Source organism: Haliotis asinina, chromosome 12 (assembly GCF_037392515.1).
Source record: "Haliotis asinina isolate JCU_RB_2024 chromosome 12, JCU_Hal_asi_v2, whole genome shotgun sequence".
NCBI lineage: Eukaryota > Metazoa > Mollusca > Gastropoda > Lepetellida > Haliotidae > Haliotis > Haliotis asinina.
Window position 1 is genome coordinate 26,915,931 of NC_090291.1, and position 17,705 is coordinate 26,933,635.

At 41.1% G+C, this 17,705-nt stretch overlaps 1 protein-coding gene across 1 annotated transcript in view; it reads right to left on the bottom strand.

Moving 5' to 3' along the window:
- Positions 1-33: 33 nt before the first annotated feature.
- The window catches only part of LOC137257373 (probable phospholipid-transporting ATPase IIB), a 55,117-nt gene continuing 37,445 nt past the window's right edge, over positions 34-17,705 (bottom strand). Inside the window, exons 13-26 of the mRNA XM_067794702.1 lie at positions 12,546-12,794; positions 11,612-11,773; positions 10,825-10,917; positions 10,306-10,389; positions 9,381-9,551; positions 8,602-8,790; positions 7,963-8,107; positions 7,645-7,709; positions 7,391-7,479; positions 3,865-3,996; positions 2,465-2,573; positions 2,151-2,208; positions 1,429-1,632; positions 34-935 (exon numbers count right to left, since the gene is read on the bottom strand). Of these exons, the coding sequence (XP_067650803.1) occupies positions 799-935; positions 1,429-1,632; positions 2,151-2,208; positions 2,465-2,573; positions 3,865-3,996; positions 7,391-7,479; positions 7,645-7,709; positions 7,963-8,107; positions 8,602-8,790; positions 9,381-9,551; positions 10,306-10,389; positions 10,825-10,917; positions 11,612-11,773; positions 12,546-12,794 (1,887 nt within the window). The 3' untranslated portion in view covers positions 34-798. The remainder of the gene's footprint in view (positions 936-1,428; positions 1,633-2,150; positions 2,209-2,464; positions 2,574-3,864; positions 3,997-7,390; positions 7,480-7,644; positions 7,710-7,962; positions 8,108-8,601; positions 8,791-9,380; positions 9,552-10,305; positions 10,390-10,824; positions 10,918-11,611; positions 11,774-12,545; positions 12,795-17,705) is intronic.

Sequence of the window (17,705 nt, forward strand, 5' to 3'; positions counted from 1 at the left end):
CTTCCTTATCTACAAACAACAAATGACAATACACAGATGTATAAAACATACTTTATATACATGCAGCACAAGAAATGCATATGTACATTTTTTCCCTTCTCCTAATACAATATGAATGGGATAATAAATAAGCTTTGAGAAATATTTACATATGCAGGACTATCTGTACCTAACTAGTAACTATACTGAAACATTTGCAGTTCATTGTCCAGGGAACCTTCCTTGATTTGACATGCAAGACCTCCATCACTGCTAATGTAATTACAGCTCTAACCATTGGAAGACACGTCTGAGAGACTCGCCTCGGAGCCATGACTGCAGTTAGCTCAACCAGTGAAAGCCACAGTAATAGTCCATGAACATATTACAGATCTATGCATACTGGTTGATGGTTGCCTTACAATCAATATTTTAATGCTAGTGAGGCATCACAAATGATTGACTGGGTTCTGTAAGAATGTTCATTCTTCCCTTCATAACATTAAGGAACTTCTTTTTCTCTCATGGACCTTTTTCTTTCATATTCAAATTGTTTTCATTTATCCCACCTTCACATCACACATGAATACCTCGAGTGCAGAAAATTTCACTTCAATGTCACATATCCTTTGTATAATTTAATGTGAGCAGGGTCTTTCTCATGCTTAATAGTAAAGTTCACACACCAAGATTAAGTTGTTTCACTGTTCATTACTTGACAGAAAATGTTGACCACACTTCCAAGTAATGCTTGTGTAGGTTTCCATGTGACCTGTCCCACAACTGCCAGCAGATCCAGGTCCCTGGATTAATAGATGCTCATGGTGTCAGTTTTGAATAGACAGGAGGGGAGAACTTTTTCCGCAGATACTTCAACACATACAGGGGGATGCAGCTGACCGAGGTGATGACCAACACCTTCCAAACAAAGTCCCACGTCTGGAGGAACTTGGCATCTGCAAGTAATTCTCTAAATTAGGAATATTAATTATGAGATAATAATAATAATAATAATAAACCAGATAAATTTTAGTGTAACAGAATAGTTCTAAATATTGACAGAAATCTGAGGGCAAGACTTGTCTTGATAATGTTTACTTAAAATCTTTTACACATCCTTTTATGCAGCTACAACTGGGTTTTGTCTAACATGTAAAAGAAAATTGAACTGTTCAGTATATTGCGTTTTGTATTGGTCAAGTAAACTTTGCTCTAATATCTTCATAATCTGCTGAGAGCCAAGTGCATACCGTACATGGCACAAATCTTGGGGGGGATGTCATTACTTCATTCACACTAGACATGAGTTGACATGCAACCCCTTATCTTCGCTTTGATGATACATAAGGAAAGGGCTGTGTTTGACATTCAGTGGTCGTACACTGTCAAATGTTGAGTTGAAGCTTGACTTAATCTTGGGTATTAGAGCACTAATAATAATGTATTTACCAAAGTAGTCTTTTAGGACAACTAGTGACACAATGTAAACGGCAAGGCTGAAGACTTCAGCTACAATCATCAGGTAGTGCCATGTGCGAATTGTCAAGGCAACCATCAACAGCTCTGTGAGGATGAGGGAGGTGAAGGTTATGGAGACGACATGGAGAAACTCCTCTTCAAACAGCAGAAGAGCTCCATACATGATTATGCCCCCTGGAACATCATTAGCGGTTAATGTAAATACATGTCATGTAATGTAATGCTGTTTGGCTCATCCATCACACCAGCCAGAACTTGTAAATATACTGAGGGGAAAAAATAATGGGTCACATGAAAGGACAAGTGTTACTTTACTTTTTTCTGAGGTTCCTTCAAGTGTATTGCATAGCTTGTGAAGGAAACGTGATAAAAATAAGTGAACACTTGTACTTTCATGTGATCCCTTATTTTTTTTTCCTCAGTACAGTTTAGTACAGGGACTTGTCTGATGACTGAAATAATTAGTCATCTCTACTCTGTATGCATTTGCAGCTCCGACTTCATATTCCAGGTATAACAATGTTCTCATCAACAGAAACTCAACAATTTACGATAGAAAAATATTTCATTAACTATTTCCATTTGTAGTGAAATGGCTGCTTACACCAAAGCCATGTGAACCTTAACAGTTGGAAATGAGAAGTGTTAAAAATGATGGGAAAACTGCAGTTGATAATATACTCTCCACTTACCTTGGTAAATACTTATAAGCACCCATATGAAGAAGGTTTTGAAAGACAGTGAGCGACCCTGAAACAGTTTGATTTCAGTGATTAGTGTCTTTTGTGAAACTTTCACATCACTTTAACTGACTGCTGTGATGTCTTACTTTGGGTGGTGGTGGGGTTGCTTAGTGCTTAAAGCATTTGCTTGTCACACTGGAGACCTGGATTTGATTCCCCACTTACAATGTGTGAAGCCCATTTCTTGTGTCACCTGCCGTGATCTTGCACAAATAATGCTGAAAGTGGCACAAACATCAACTCACTCACTCACTCACTCTTACTTTGGTCAACTCCTTATATAGTTCTGGGTAGGTCATGGCAATCTGAGGAGACACATCCTTGTCAAGCACCAGAGAGAAAACTGGATACATTGTATATAGTGTGGCATATCTGAAACATTTGTATAGAGACATACATTAGAAACATAAGGTATACAGAGGCATATCTGCAACACAGCTTATACATTTGCACATCTAACACCACATGTATACAGAGGCTTATCTCACACATATACAGTCGACCCCCATTTACTTGGAAACCCTACCTTCCCCATTATTTTTTACGTGATTTTATTACTTTCAGTAATTGTACTAATTGTACTAATTACTAATTGTAATTGTTCAGTAAATATACCAGACCCCACACTTCCAGAGACGAATGAAGAATTTTCACACCGTTCCCACAGATTTCCATTGAAAAACAATCCTGTTATTCAGTTTGAAAGACCTGTGCACATGTGCATGTGTATGTGTCATGTCAGTACTGTTTCTGCACGGCTTAGTGTATTCATTCTTAATCTCTTAGAAAGCATTTGATGTGAATTGATTAATTTCCCATCAAAACACCAGAGACACCTGTCACTTCTGTCCTTAATTAAGATTTGACAGGTGTGAGAACAACTCATCAGTAACGAAAAGACATGCAAAGTCAGATTAGGTTCACTACACTGTCATTGTATTGTATACATGTACAATACCCTACTATCTAACTCCTACACAATGTCATATGTTTTCAGGGCAAGAAATGCAAGTTTAAAAATAAAAAGAAGACAAAGTCATCAATATCCCCTGCAATGGCAAAATAATCTCTGCATTACAGGGCATAAAAGAGAATTTACAGTGACTTGTTGTCAAGGATTTACATCACATGATTACCACCTAGACAACCTGAAAACTTACAACCTGCGTTCTACATTTCATGAATTATCGGTACACTTATATGTTACGATGATTCACTGTTATTATTATTGACTATTGAATTATTGATATACATACATGAATAAATTTTCACTATTTGCTTCCACTTTTTTTCACATTTTGCTTGTTTGATACAGTTAAGCGTACATATCGGACACCTTGTGTATACAGAAGTGATCTCAAAATATGGTATACAGAAGCATATCTCAAACATAGTGTTCTAAGTGACATTCTCAAACATACTTCCAGCTGTTTAGTGCAAGATGCTGGACAAGCCACTCTAACAAAAGTTCACTTGACATGATCCTTTTCATAAAGAATAACAGAACAAACAATTTTACAATACTTGTGCCAGGCCAGGTACTCTGTGATAGAACAGTCATGCCAACGTACTGTCCTCATATGGCCTATATAAACCTTTCAGGAAAGGACATATTACTAAAAATTGACAGATTTAAATGAGCAGGATTTGACCTTTAACTCACCCCACAATGAGGAATCCTGGGAAGAGTGCAAGTGAGGCGAAGTAGAAAACAGAAGAGAAAACCACTTGCATGGCACTGATGATGAGGCCGCGATGGATGACAAACTGACTGAGAGCTGCTGACCGCTTGTAGCTGTATGCAGGACATAACATGGCATTACATGTATCACTCACATGTCATCGAGACACAAAGTAATTCCATCAGTCATTTCCTCAAATTCAAAATCGTCTTCCTCAAAATAATGATTTCATAAAGATGAATCACACGTGAGGATACTTAAATCAATGTTTGGGACATTAAGAGTGATTGCTACAAAGTCCACCTAGTTTGTTATGAGCAACCTAAGTGCATTCTCTTCCCACAGAGGATGCTCAAGTCATATCTTCCCACGCAACCTGTGTTCTAATAAGGCCTTTTCATGGTGCGAGTGTTCAGGACTTGTGACTGGTTCCAATCAGATTTTAGTTCTGCAATCAGCGACGCTGTTTCAGAAATGATTATTCACAAAACATCAGTAAAGTCTGTAAGCTTTGGGAAAACTAGACCCTCTTCCCCAGTGGGATGTCAAAATGTTGCTTCTAGACAGAATTCAGTCATGTAATGTCGGATCAATGGCATCTCAATGGCCCTTGTTGACAACAGACAAGCTAGCAATTGAATGTCACATCAACGTAAGTCATCAGAAGAGGAGGAATATAGAGAACAGAGGACTTGGGTAAAAGAGAATACCCAAGTGTGACAGAAATTCCATGTAGTTTGTCTGTTGTTAGGGGCAACCTAAGTGTGACAGAGCGAACTTCCATGTAATTTGTCAGATTGGAGTGACAACCTATGTGTGACAGAGTGAACTTCCATGTAGTTTGTCAGATCATAGTATCAACCTTAGTGTGAGAAAGTGAAATTCCATGTAGTTTGTCTGTTGTTAGGGGCAACCTATGTGTGACAGAATGAACTTCCATGTAGTTTGTCAGATCGTAGTGACAACCTTAGTGTGAGAAAGTGAAATTCCATGTAGTTTGTCTCTTGTTAGGGGCAACCTATGTGTGACAGAGCGAACTTCCATGTAGTTTGTCAGATCGTAGTGACAACCTTAGTGTGAGAAGGTGAAATTCCATGTAGTTTGTCTCTTGTTAGGGGCAACCTATGTGTGACAGAATGAACTTCCATGTAGTTTGTCAGATCGTAGTGACAACCTTAGTGTGAGAAGGTGAAATTCCATGTAGTTTGTCTCTTGTTAGGGGCAACCTATGTGTGACAGAATGAACTTCCATGTAGTTTGTCAGATCGTAGTGACAACCTTAGTGTGAGAAAGTGAAATTCCATGTAGTTTGTCTCTTGTTAGGGGCAACCTATGTGTGACAGAGCGAACTTCCATGTAGTTTGTCAGATCGTAGTGACAACCTTAGTGTGAGAGAGTGAAATTCCATGTAGTTTGTCTCTTGTTAGGGGCAACCTATGTGTGACAGAGTGAACTTCCATGTAGTTTGTCAGATCGCAGTGACAACCTTAGTGTGAGAAAGTGAAATTCCATGTAGTTTGTCTGTTGTTAGGGACAACCTATGTGTGACAGAGTGAACTTCCATGTAGTTTGTCAGATCGTAGTGACAACCTTAGTGTGAGAAAGTGAAATTCCATGTAGTTTGTCTGTTAGGGGCAACCTATGTGTGACAGAGTGAACTTCCATGTAGTTTGTCAGACCGTAGTGACAACCTTAGTGTGAGAAAGTGAAATTCCATGTAGTTTGTCTCTTGTTAGGGGCAACCTATGTGTGACAGAGCGAACTTCCATGTAGTTTGTCAGATCATAGTGACAACCTTAGTGTGAGAAAGTGAAATTCCATGTAGTTTGTCTCTTGTTAGGGGCAACCTATGTGTGACAGAGTGAACTTCCATGTAGTTTGTCAGATCGTAGTGACAACCTTAGTGTGAGAAAGTGAAATTCCATGTAGTTTGTCTCTTGTTAGGGGCAACCTATGTGTGACAGAGCGAACTTCCATGTAGTTTGTCAGATCGTAGTGACAACCTTAGTGTGAGAAAGTGAAATTCCATGTAGTTTGTCTCTTGTTAGGGGCAACCTATGTGTGACAGAATGAACTTCCATGTAGTTTGTCAGATCGTAGTGACAACCTTAGTGTGAGAAGGTGAAATTCCATGTAGTTTGTCTGTTGTTAGGGGCAACCTATGTGTGACAGAGTGAACTTCCATGTAGTTTGTCAGATCGTAGTGACAACCTTAGTGTGAGAAGGTGAAATTCCATGTAGTTTCTCTGTTGTTAGGGGCAACCTATGTGTGACAGAGTGAACTTCCATGTAGTTTGTCAGATCATAGTGACAACCTTAGTGTGAGAAAGTGAAATTCCATGTAGTTTGTCTCTTGTTAGGGGCAACCTATGTGTGACAGAGTGAACTTCCATGTAGTTTGTCAGATCGTATTGACAACCTTAGTGTGAGAAAGTGAAATTCCATGTAGTTTGTCTCTTGTTAGGGGCAACCTATGTGTGACAGAGTGAACTTCCATGTAGTTTGTCAGATCGTAGTGACAACCTTAGTGTGAGAAAGTGAAATTCCATGTAGTTTGTCTCTTGTTAGGGGCAACCTATGTGTGACAGAGTGAACTTCCATGTAGTTTGTCAGATCGTAGTGACAACCTTAGTGTGAGAAAGTGAAATTCCATGTAGTTTGTCTCTTGTTTGGGGCAACCTATGTGTGACAGAGTGAACTTCCATGTAGTTTGTCAGATCGTAGTGACAACCTTAGTGTGAGAAAGTGAAATTCCATGTAGTTTGTCTCTTGTTAGGGGCAACCTATGTGTGACAGAGTGAACTTCCATGTAGTTTGTCAGATCATAGTGACAACCTTAGTGTGAGAAAGTGAAATTCCATGTAGTTTGTCTGTTGTTAGGGGCAACCTATGTGTGACAGAGTGAACTTCCATGTAGTTTGTCAGAATGTAGTGACAACCTTAGTGTGACAGAGTGCAATTCAACATAGTTTGTCAGATGTTAAGGGTAAACCTAAGAGTGACAGACTGAAATTCCAGGTATAGTCTGTTTGCCTCAAAAGCGGACCAATGAATCGCAATGTAACTGTCCCTTTCTCTGCACTCCTCCCTCGTAACAAATAGTGAACTGTGTCAATATTTTTAATGATGGTTTGTTAAAGAACTTTATTACTTTAAAGAAAAATATTTGGCAAGTATTCTGATTATGATCAGCACTTCAATGAGTATGTTATGCTTATTAGTTTTCAAGCTAGACTGCAATTCATCGGTCGCTTTTGAGCTAAACAGACTATAGTTTGTCAGATGTTTGGGGCAACCTAAGTGTGACAGAGTGAAATTCTACATAGTTTGTCAGATGTTTGGGGCAACCTAAGTGTCAAATTCTATGTAGGTTTCAGATATTAGAGGGTGCACGTATGTACGACTGTGAAATTCCACATATTCTATCAGAGGACATCGTTGAATATCAGGGTAGGTGTTAATGTTCGGGGTCTACCATAACTGTGGTATTGAGAATGATCTCCTGACCTGTTTCTGCCATGTACAACTAGCAAATGGCCGATGTGACTGAACTGGGTGATAGAGAAGTCTGCAGCCAGGGACGCCTGTTTTCCTTCCTGAGCACAGAGACAATATTTTGATTTAAATACGATTTTTAGACATCTAATAGATGATTTTAGACATGAAAACCAGACAATTACAGTAACTTTAGCATCTCAAGGTACATTCTATACACTGTCATTAATAAGCATTGTAAGCATGTGGTTGACTGGCTGACTTACCTTGCCGACAATACCGATGCCTGCGTCTGCTGCCTGGATCATGCTAACATCATTGCCGCCATCACCTGCCACGGAGAAGCACCTCATACAATGTACACACAGCTGTACTCTGGTATATGGGTATTCAACAGCCATCTCTCTCACACTACAATAAAATATTTGTCTTACCTATTTTCTACATTTATCTCATGGTAGAAGCTGACATCTTAGCAACTCGTGAAATTTATTGACATCAAAATGGCTGAAATATCATGACAATTGTGCAAATGTGAAGAAAACAGTATATAGAGTGGATGCCGTCGACCAGTCCAAGCTCACCAATAGCACATGTCCTCTTGCCAGTGTGCGTCTTCAACAGCTTCACAATGTCTGCCTTCTGTGTAGGGGAACAGCGACATACCACCACGGCCGGACACTGACAGGCCAGCTCCACAAACTCATGTTCATAATACTTCAAACACACCTGTAACACAAGGGAATCTACTAAACATACACACACACATCATCTGTAACACAAGGAATCTACTGGTGACACATACACACATCACCCGTAACATCACTTTGATCCTACCTGTAACAAGTCTCCATTCATGATCCCACTTCTAATGAACCTCTAGTTATGACCCATCTTTAGTTGTGATCGTACCAGTAACTCATCTTTAGTTGTGACCCTACCTGCAACCCATCCCTAGCTGTGATCCTGTCTGTAACTCATCTCAAGCCATGATCCTACCTGTAACCAGTCTTTAGTTGTGATCCTACCTGTAACACACATCTAGTCAGAATCATTCTTATAATGAATCTCTAGCTAATACACTACCAGTAACACACCTCTATTTATGATACCTTTAACATATCTCTAGTCCTGATACCAATAGAAATGACTCTCTTGTCACCTGTGACTGTACCTGCAACATATGATGATCCTACTGTAACCTGCCCAGGTTATAATCATACCTGCAATGAGTCTCCAGTAATGATAAGTGCAGCATCATTCTTCCTACGGAGGGCATTGAGCTCTAAGTGAGCCTCTGTTCTGTCTGTCACATTGTTGAAAGTGTGTAATGTTTGTATTCGAGACACTAGCTTGGAGCTTTTAGCGATGCATGTAGCTGTCTCGAGTTTGTCCCCCGTCAGCATCCACACCTGAAACACCGTACACACAAACAATAGAGCTAACCTACAACGGAATTCTCACCTTACACAGCTGCTGTCTGGTGTCCTATCATGCATAACATTATCAACAGAGATCTAAACATGAAAAGTACCAAATATTGATTCAGAAGTCAAAGGACTCCACATTCCTTGTCTGTCGTACAGACCCTGAAGCAAATACATCCAAGAAAGCCCATGCAAGTCTAGAAAATGTGGCAAGTCTAGATTTCCTTAGCTTCAGGAATGAAAATGAAGAAAGTCTCAAGGCTCCATTTCATTATGTTGTTTTTGTTCACAACAAACATTTTTCAGTAAAATATGTTCATTTCAGAGACTAGTTGCTAGTCTACCACATTCCCTACAATGCATAAGAATATGTACTGTAGTTGGTTTCTGTTGCTTGATCCTGCACATAGTCAAACATACGAGCTTGGACAGGATAATCTAGTGACTGTTATTTTGAGTAACTATCCACAGTGATCCATTTATTTTCTTCTTTTGACCAGCATGGGTGGCTTAGGACCACTTCTCATCAGGAATCCCCAAAGTAGAAAGAAGAGCCACATGTGTTGTGAAGTCACCTTGATGCCAGCGTTCCTTAGCAGCTCCAGTGTTGGTCTGACATTGTCCTGGAGCTTGTCCTCCACACCGGTCAGACACAAGAGGTCAAGGTCCCGCTCCAGACTCTCAATGACAGCCTGTACCTTGCTGTTCCGGTCCTGAAGGGACATCCTGGCCTGGTGGATCCGACTCTGTGAGCAGGGAGAGACATAAGTGAAGCACTATCAATATCAGTAACATTCTCTCCTTGTATCCCTCATCATATACCTCCCACCACTGTAAGTATCTTCTTACCTCACAGACCAACACTACCATGTGACAGATGCTACTTTCAACTGAGACATGTGCTCATAGGTTATACATTGTAATTGAGAGAACTATTTTGTGGTTTTATAGTCGGATCATATGAACAACTTTTTTGATATGCTTCTTTGAGAGGCATTTTAGAAGTTGTATAGGTGAAGGAAAACTAAATTCTATGGATAGTTAACTTCTTTATTACAACATTAAACTCACTGCAATAATGAAGTTGACAATCCATAGAACTTGGTTTTCCTTTTTAATGTACAGTTCACTCATTCTTTTACTGGTTTCTTTCACATGAAAATCCATGACATGAATCTAACCTACAGTGCCATGTAACCTGAAACCTTGGGGTCATTTGTTCACTTAAACTTAGATACAATACACAGTAGACACTAGCATATACTGGGAAGCATACAGCTTCCTGTCCAGTGAGTAATAATGAGCATCAACGAATAACAGACAATCTGTACTGAATGTCCACCACACATACAGCATGAACTGATGAGAAATCTAGCTGTTGTTCTTGTGTGTGGCGGAAATCGGATTACTCAGGCAACAGCGATGGGTGGAGACAACCTCCACCTTTCGACAAGATTTACAAGCAACTACAGTGTAAACATCTCAGACAGAACAAATCACCTCGAAGTCCTGGTACTGTTCCTCGGTGAGGACCTTCTTGGCCACCACCAGTGTTCTCAGTCCTTCCCTAGCCATGTTCCCACACTGAAACAAATACACAGGAGCTGGGGGATGTATCTAACACCATGTTAGTGTTGGCCCACATCCCACAGCCTCAACATCCTACTGTCACATAGCACTGGGCTATATCTTTTAACTCAGGGTTTTACATGATGCGTAAACATGCATCCCCTTTGCACAAATGTGGAGAATGGACGGAGAAAATAATTCACGGGGTGCAAAATATTATTCATGGTAATCACAACACATCTATGTCTTTGCTAAGTGTTTGGCTGTTTCTTTCAGAGCAGTTACAAGCATCATTTCACCCATCAGTCCACATGTCCAATGATTCAATCCAGGCTGTAAAGATATAATCAAAATGTAAATTAATTGCTGTTACTTCATAGGGCACTCATAATGTAGTTCCTTGAAAATACACATTACAAGACTTTGGTGTGTGAATGTGACAGCGCCTACCTCCTCCTCCAGCCAGTCATTGTACTGAACAATGTTCTGCATCACCACATCAGCACCCTTCAGGTAGAAGATTATCTCCCCTGACTGCTCTTCCTGAAACAAATAGTCCGCTTGTTCATTGTGTCTGCGTTAGGGATGTCTGTTGGTGTATGTAGTGATAACAACTCCCTCAGCTGTGTTCTGGGAGGTCTTGTACAACACATTTATAGTCAGTGTGGTAAAATGATTGCAAATACAGTGCTAGATATGAGACAAGAATTGTACTCATACAGAGTTCAAAATAACAGGTCTCACTCTTTCCTGATCTTTTTTAAAAATATAAGGCCATCGATGTACCCCAATATTTGAGTTCAAAATAACAGGTCTCACTCTTTCCTGATCCTTTTAAAATATAAGGCCATCGATGTACCCCGATATTTGAGTTATCAGTTTATAACAGAATACAAATCAAGGACACAATGTATATCTGGATTCATATTTGAGCATGTGGTTTTACATAGCTTTTAGCAATATTCCAGAAACATCACAGTGGGGGGACACGTGTAATGGGTTTCACACACTGTTCCCATGTGGGAGATGGAATCCAGTGACAATGGACACTATAACCATTTGGCTACCCCTCTGCTGAAGTTCTATATTTGATAAAACATCAATATGATGACCACAAAACTTCTTGGCATGAGATGCCATCATGTCATTCAGAATCACCAGTATCAAATATTTGAGGATCAGTTTCTGGATCACTTTCTGCTGTAAACATATAATTAGAAGTATGAGATGCACCCACCCTGACAATGATGCCCATCCTCTTGGTCTCAGAGGTGAAGGGGAAGATCTGCAAGATGGAGTATGTGATGATGGCATCCTGAGGCGTGCGAAGCTGCATTGAACTCAGGTCCCGCTTCACCAGTGTAAGCTTCACACTCTCCGTCCATGACACAAGTGCTACCTGCAAACGTCAATTACACTCTATACATGGAATTTCAGCTATGAATGGTTTCAATCTAGATATGGTCAGATCTAGGACCAAATCATTTAGTTGATACTTGGAAATATGAGCTCACATCTGTTAACTGACAGTTACAGTTTCAATTCAGAAAGTTGAAAGTACAAACAAAAATGAATGACTGCTGAGCGAGTCAGTGAGTAAGGTGTGTTTTACTGCTCTGAAGAGTGTTTCAACTCTGTTATCAGGTTGATGTTAGGGTAGGTCCACCATGAAGCAAGAAGTACACAGTCATCACTTAAGTGCTTGAGCTTAGTTTTAGGTCACTTTTAGCACATATTAAAGTAATACTGCTGCAGGGGACATCAGAAATGGGCTTCTCACATTGTACCCATGTGGGGAATTGAACCTAAGTCCTTCAACATGACAAGTGGTCACTTGAACCTCTATGCTATGCCACCCTTCCAATCACTTTAGTGAAACCCAGAATCAAATGTAGCAGCATGAAGTTAGAAATCTACTTGGGATTTGGGATTGGGGAGACTTAAAAACAAAAACAACCAAACAACAGTTTTCCATATTTGAACTTCAAATATCAGACGGGTTTTGACATTTGAATCCCCAATTTGCATACTTTTTGTTCACACTCGGGATTCAAATCCCAAATCTGAAAAATATATTCACAACTCCCTCCAGTGAACTGCTGAGTCTGACATGAAGTCACCTTCCCCCCATATATGCCTGACTATCCCAGTATCCCCTATGGCAGTCTCACCTCATCAGGGCTGGAGGCTTGGTATGTGACAGTCTGTCGGATCTGCTGGTCAGCCTCAGTGTCACTGGCTGCGTCACCGTTCTCCTCATAGACTGGAGTCACATTGTGACAGAGCGCAACCGCTTTCACAGCCTCAAAAACCCGAGTGACCACTGTCCTGCGAACTGGGCCTGATGTACGAGTGGGTGTTGCCTGGATAAGCTGACCAGATGGTGGTTGGGAAAAGGCTGTCCTCAAATGAGCCATTACCTGCAAAAAACTCTAACATCTCAGAAATGCAAACCTATGAAATGTCAAAAAACCTGAAATAGTCATGCCCCTTTCCATAGGCCAACATGACATGATCTATACTGAAGTGTTTAGGTCCTCAGACAAATCACACGTGTGAAGTCATGGTCCCTTCACCATATAACCAGCACCCTGCCCATCATGAAAATGTAATTTTCTGAATAAAATTGATATTTTGTACCTGACTCATGCTTCATTGCTTACTCTCCTCTTCCTGGCGAAGGTAGTGGAACACCTGAAATCCCTTGAAGTTCCCTTCTAAAAGAAGGGAACGTAAAATTCACACTCACCCAGGTATTACCTCTCTTCCCCTCCACATGGTCAACTGACCACCATGATACTTCACTCTCTCCTTTAAACGCCTGACACGAGAATACGAGAATTCAGCATGTCTGTGAGGGGCGGCTGGGAGGGCTTTTGCCATGAGTCAGGATAAGTATAAATATCAATTTTATTCAGAAATTACATATTTTTCCGTATCCTGGCTCATGCTTAATTGCTTACAGAATACGATGGAAATGGTGGTGGGTAGGACCATGCTGAATTCTGCTGTCTGTTGCAAATTACGTCCAATAATTTCCCCACCTAACGGGAACTTGTAACGGCGATAATTCAGTCTTATTCTTCTCATATTCGTAGTAGATTTGGGGGGAAATCACATCCAGTCGAAAAAAGGCTTTGATGACTGGTACATGATAACACTAATATAGCTAATGTCCTGTTAGTTTCTGATGCAACTAAATATCACAATATAACAATACACTAATAGAGCTAATGTCCTGTTAGTTTCTGATGCAACTAAATATCATAATATAACAATCGAAACTAGTTGCGACCTTTCTTCATGTTTAAATATCTTCATAAATGAATACAAGATCATAATCACTCATGCCAGTCTGTTCAAGATGTGCACATAGACTTCCACCACCAGTATACTCTGCAGAGCATCTGGCTTCCACAAGTCACCTGATAAATCGAGTGAGTTCAGTCAGCGTCAATGGGGAACTGTTGGTTGTTCAGCAAACGACAAGTGGCCCAAACTGATGAATGCCAGAGACGATTCTGTGCCTATGTCTCGTAGGCAAACACCGTGTTTGACTTTCAAAAGCAGCCCTCCATTATAGTTGATAGTGAGCAATTCCCATGTAGCGCTAGTGTAGAGGCCAAGGCTCTGACTTTGTGTGGGTTGAAGGCTCGCAGAGGATCCAATCCTGCTGCTTTATAGTCTCTCAATATAACAGCTCTGATCTACACTGAGATAGTGTTGCGGGATACTTCCGCAGGTGTCTCAGTGGATATAGGGATAAACAGGCACTTGAAACTTCTAGACTTGGTCGTACGATGTATATCTCCAATGCTCTGACTGGACATAATGATAAATCTTGAGCATCATGAGGTTCCAGGATTGAAGGTAATGTCGGTATGTGGAATGTTGACCTGGCAGTTGATTTTCTGCAATAAAATCCCATCGTAGACCCAGTTGAGTAGTCTACTGATGATTTGCATCAAAGCTCGTGCGATTGAAGTCTAGAGCTTGAATTTGTGACATGCAAGCAGCTGTAGCTAAGGCAAGTTAAAAATAGCATCTTCTGACTTAGCAGTTCAAATGAGGTCCAATCAAGCGGTTTGTATGCATCACTTGTGAGATGTTGAAGCACAGTGTTTAGATCCCATGCTGTTGATCTTCCAAACTGAAGGTGTGTAGGATTTTTAGGCAAGTAGCTCAAGTACGTTTAGTCAGCTTGGTTTCTGTTTCCATGGTGACGACTGAGCTGAGAGCTGACAAGTATGTAGATAATGTAGAATCTTTCAAGTCTCTGGAATGTCATAAGTGACATAAGTGACATAAGAGTCTTGATGACTCTTGGTAGCAGCACTGGAGGGGGAAATGCGAACACTATCAGTCCTTCCCACGAGATGCCGAGAGAGTCTGATGCTCAAGTTAACGGATCTGTTACCAGTGACATAAAGGTTGCTGTCTGCTAGTTGAACCTTGTTGTAAATAAGTCTTCTTGCAGTGATCCAAACCTCCAGCTGATTAGTTGAAACATCTCTCAATGCAGCGTATACTCTGTTAGTGATAGACAAAGAGGGCGAGATAAGGCATCTGCCATATGCATGATGTTGCAGGCTCCTGGTATGTGAGATACTTTTATTTGGAGATTCTGGCTGTTGACCACGTTGAAGAGTAGAAACGTCAGGTGTAGTAGAGATAGAGGTCTCATTGACCCTTGTTTACATAGAAGGCTACTGTCGAGTTGTCCGTCTGGATCATCAGTAGCTTGTCTCTCTCTCTCTTGTCGACAAATGATGGATAACATGCTTTCATCTCCAACTGGTTGATGTGAAGAGCTTGATCTTCCTTCTTCCGGAATCCTGCTGCAACCTCGTTGTTTAGATAGGCACTCCATCCTTGGAGAGACGTGTCTACCTAAAGATGGTTGAAGAATGCAGGCTCTAATATGTAAATTCCTACGCAAACATTGACTGGCGAATCTACCATAGCAGGTATGGTCTCAAGATGTCCAGCGTTGTAAACCGGTCAGGACATGAAACCCTGACTCAGGAACCCCTGTCACAGACATAGTAGTAGGCATCTTCGTTTGTTCATATCCTGAGGTGACGTGAACAGATCGAGTAGACATTATCACTGACATAGTGATAACGGAGAGTTTAACTTGTTCTAATCATCGGCTTGAAGTTCGACCCACCGATCCTGGGACAGCAATGTACCTCAACCTAGTGATGAATCAAATCCTGAGGAGTTTGATTCTCAAGTCACTCGAGTTGAGTTAGTAGCCTGATAGTGAAGTCCAACTGTAGACTGAATTGACTTCTCCCATGATGAGCTTGTATGCCGTAAAGATGCGTCATTCTTGGTCCTCAGATCATCAACACTGAACGTGTTGCCATTTCAAGGAAGTCTATTTATAGCTGGCTGGCTGTCCGATCAGAAACTGCCATTCACTGCTGCAAGCATCCTGATGGGCAACATTGAGTCTGCTGTAGAAGGTCTCTATGCCGTCTGAACAATCAAATGACGCTGAGACGGCTAATCTATTGTGTAAACGACATCTTTCCATCGTTGAATGACTGTAGGTCAAATGTAGACGACTTCTTAACACTGGAAAAATAACATCACATTCTCTCGAGGACCTATCAGATTGTAAATGTAACGTCACTGGCTTTCTTTACAGGTGCTTGTTTCTCGGGGACTAATCAGATTGAAGACGTGACGTCACCGGTGTAGCAGATAACTGATCATCGTGAAATCTTGTTCAAATGGTGATACCCTTGTATTTAGGCTTGTCTGTAACCATGCTGTTTGGCGAGCACGTGTCTAGATGAGTAAAGTGCACGAAAAAACTTCCACCGCTTGAATGATGTAGACAAATTGTCTTCCAAGTAGATGTGTAGGAATTTTTCCACCAAAGATAATACCATCATCTCTTGTGATCGGAGGTGTAGTTTGCTGTGGTATGTAGCAGTCATCTCGAAAAATCTTCGCGACATATTCATCATTGAGAAATCCCTGCTTCTTCCAGTCGAGTTGAAGACAGTCATCCACTGGAGGCGGTTTTATGGGAACGGCCTAGGGTGGAAAATTCAGTCGTTCCGACCCTGATCTTCAATGTTTACCTCCTGGATCCTCCGGTGTTAAGCTTCTTATCTCTTGTTCTCTGGACTCTGGAGAACTTGGACTTGTTAGTGTAATGCTGACTTGTCTGCTTGAACACCGTTATCAGGGTGTCAATGCACTTGATCATCATGACTTCTCTAAAGTCTTGGGCAATCATCCTTGCTAACTCTTCAATCTGGTCAAGGAAGTAGATTCAGTCCCGCAGTAGTTGAGACGAGGTGTTCTTCTGAGTGACAATAGTTGATGGGAACATTCACTCTTCCTCATTCGCAGGATTGCTGAACTTGGGAGGAGAGTCTAAATCAAGCCCCTCCAAATGTCATCTATCTTGAAAGATCGTTGCAGGGACTGCTGATGATCTTGTATGCCTCATCTCTCTGATGGAGGGCTCCACATGGTGAAGAGGGAAGCGATGAGCATTGACAGGTGGCATATGCTGTTTTTAAAATTTGGATGCTGACTTGAATGCCGTAGATAACTTCTCACAAATCGTAGATATCGGAGCTATCACCAGAAACACATGTCTTCCTTCTTTATCCTGTGTTGGGTTAGTTGGATTCCTTGGATGGTGAGAATAAATCCAGACCATTCATGATCCGCGATGTGGCTTCCGAGATGACGATCGGTAGTATCTGTCTTCATCCTTCCATGAGTGCGACACATTTAATGGAAGTCAATGATTCTTCTTATGTGAGTCCAGGTCTGAAGGGGACGACGAGTGCTGACGGCGCCTTCGACGAGCTGGGGAAACTGATGAAGATCTTCATTGACGAGTAGACCTGTGAGTGCATTCGTCGCTGACTTACTCACTCATCCGTGCAGGTGGTCTCTCTCCGGACTCTGACGGGATGATAAGGACGATCCTCCTGAGCATATGCCTCCTCTTCATCCTCTGGAGTGGGTGCAGATCTAGTTGAGTGCTCACATGGCATAGCAGTCGGCGTGGTTGAAGATTGTAGTCTTCGTTCTTCCTAGAGAAAGACGAATTCATAGATCGCCGACGATTCTGAATGTGTGAGTCTAAGTCCGAAAAGGGAGGATGACTGTGAACGGCGTCTTCTATGAATAGGGGAGACTGAACGAGACCTTCTTCTGCTTCAGACAAATATACGAGTATGAGCAGAACTTAAAAGTTTACACACTGGGCAAAGTACATGCGGATCAACCGCCAATAGCCGTAATCTGCACTGAAAACACGATTTTGTAATATGTGTTAAAAATAGACACAATAA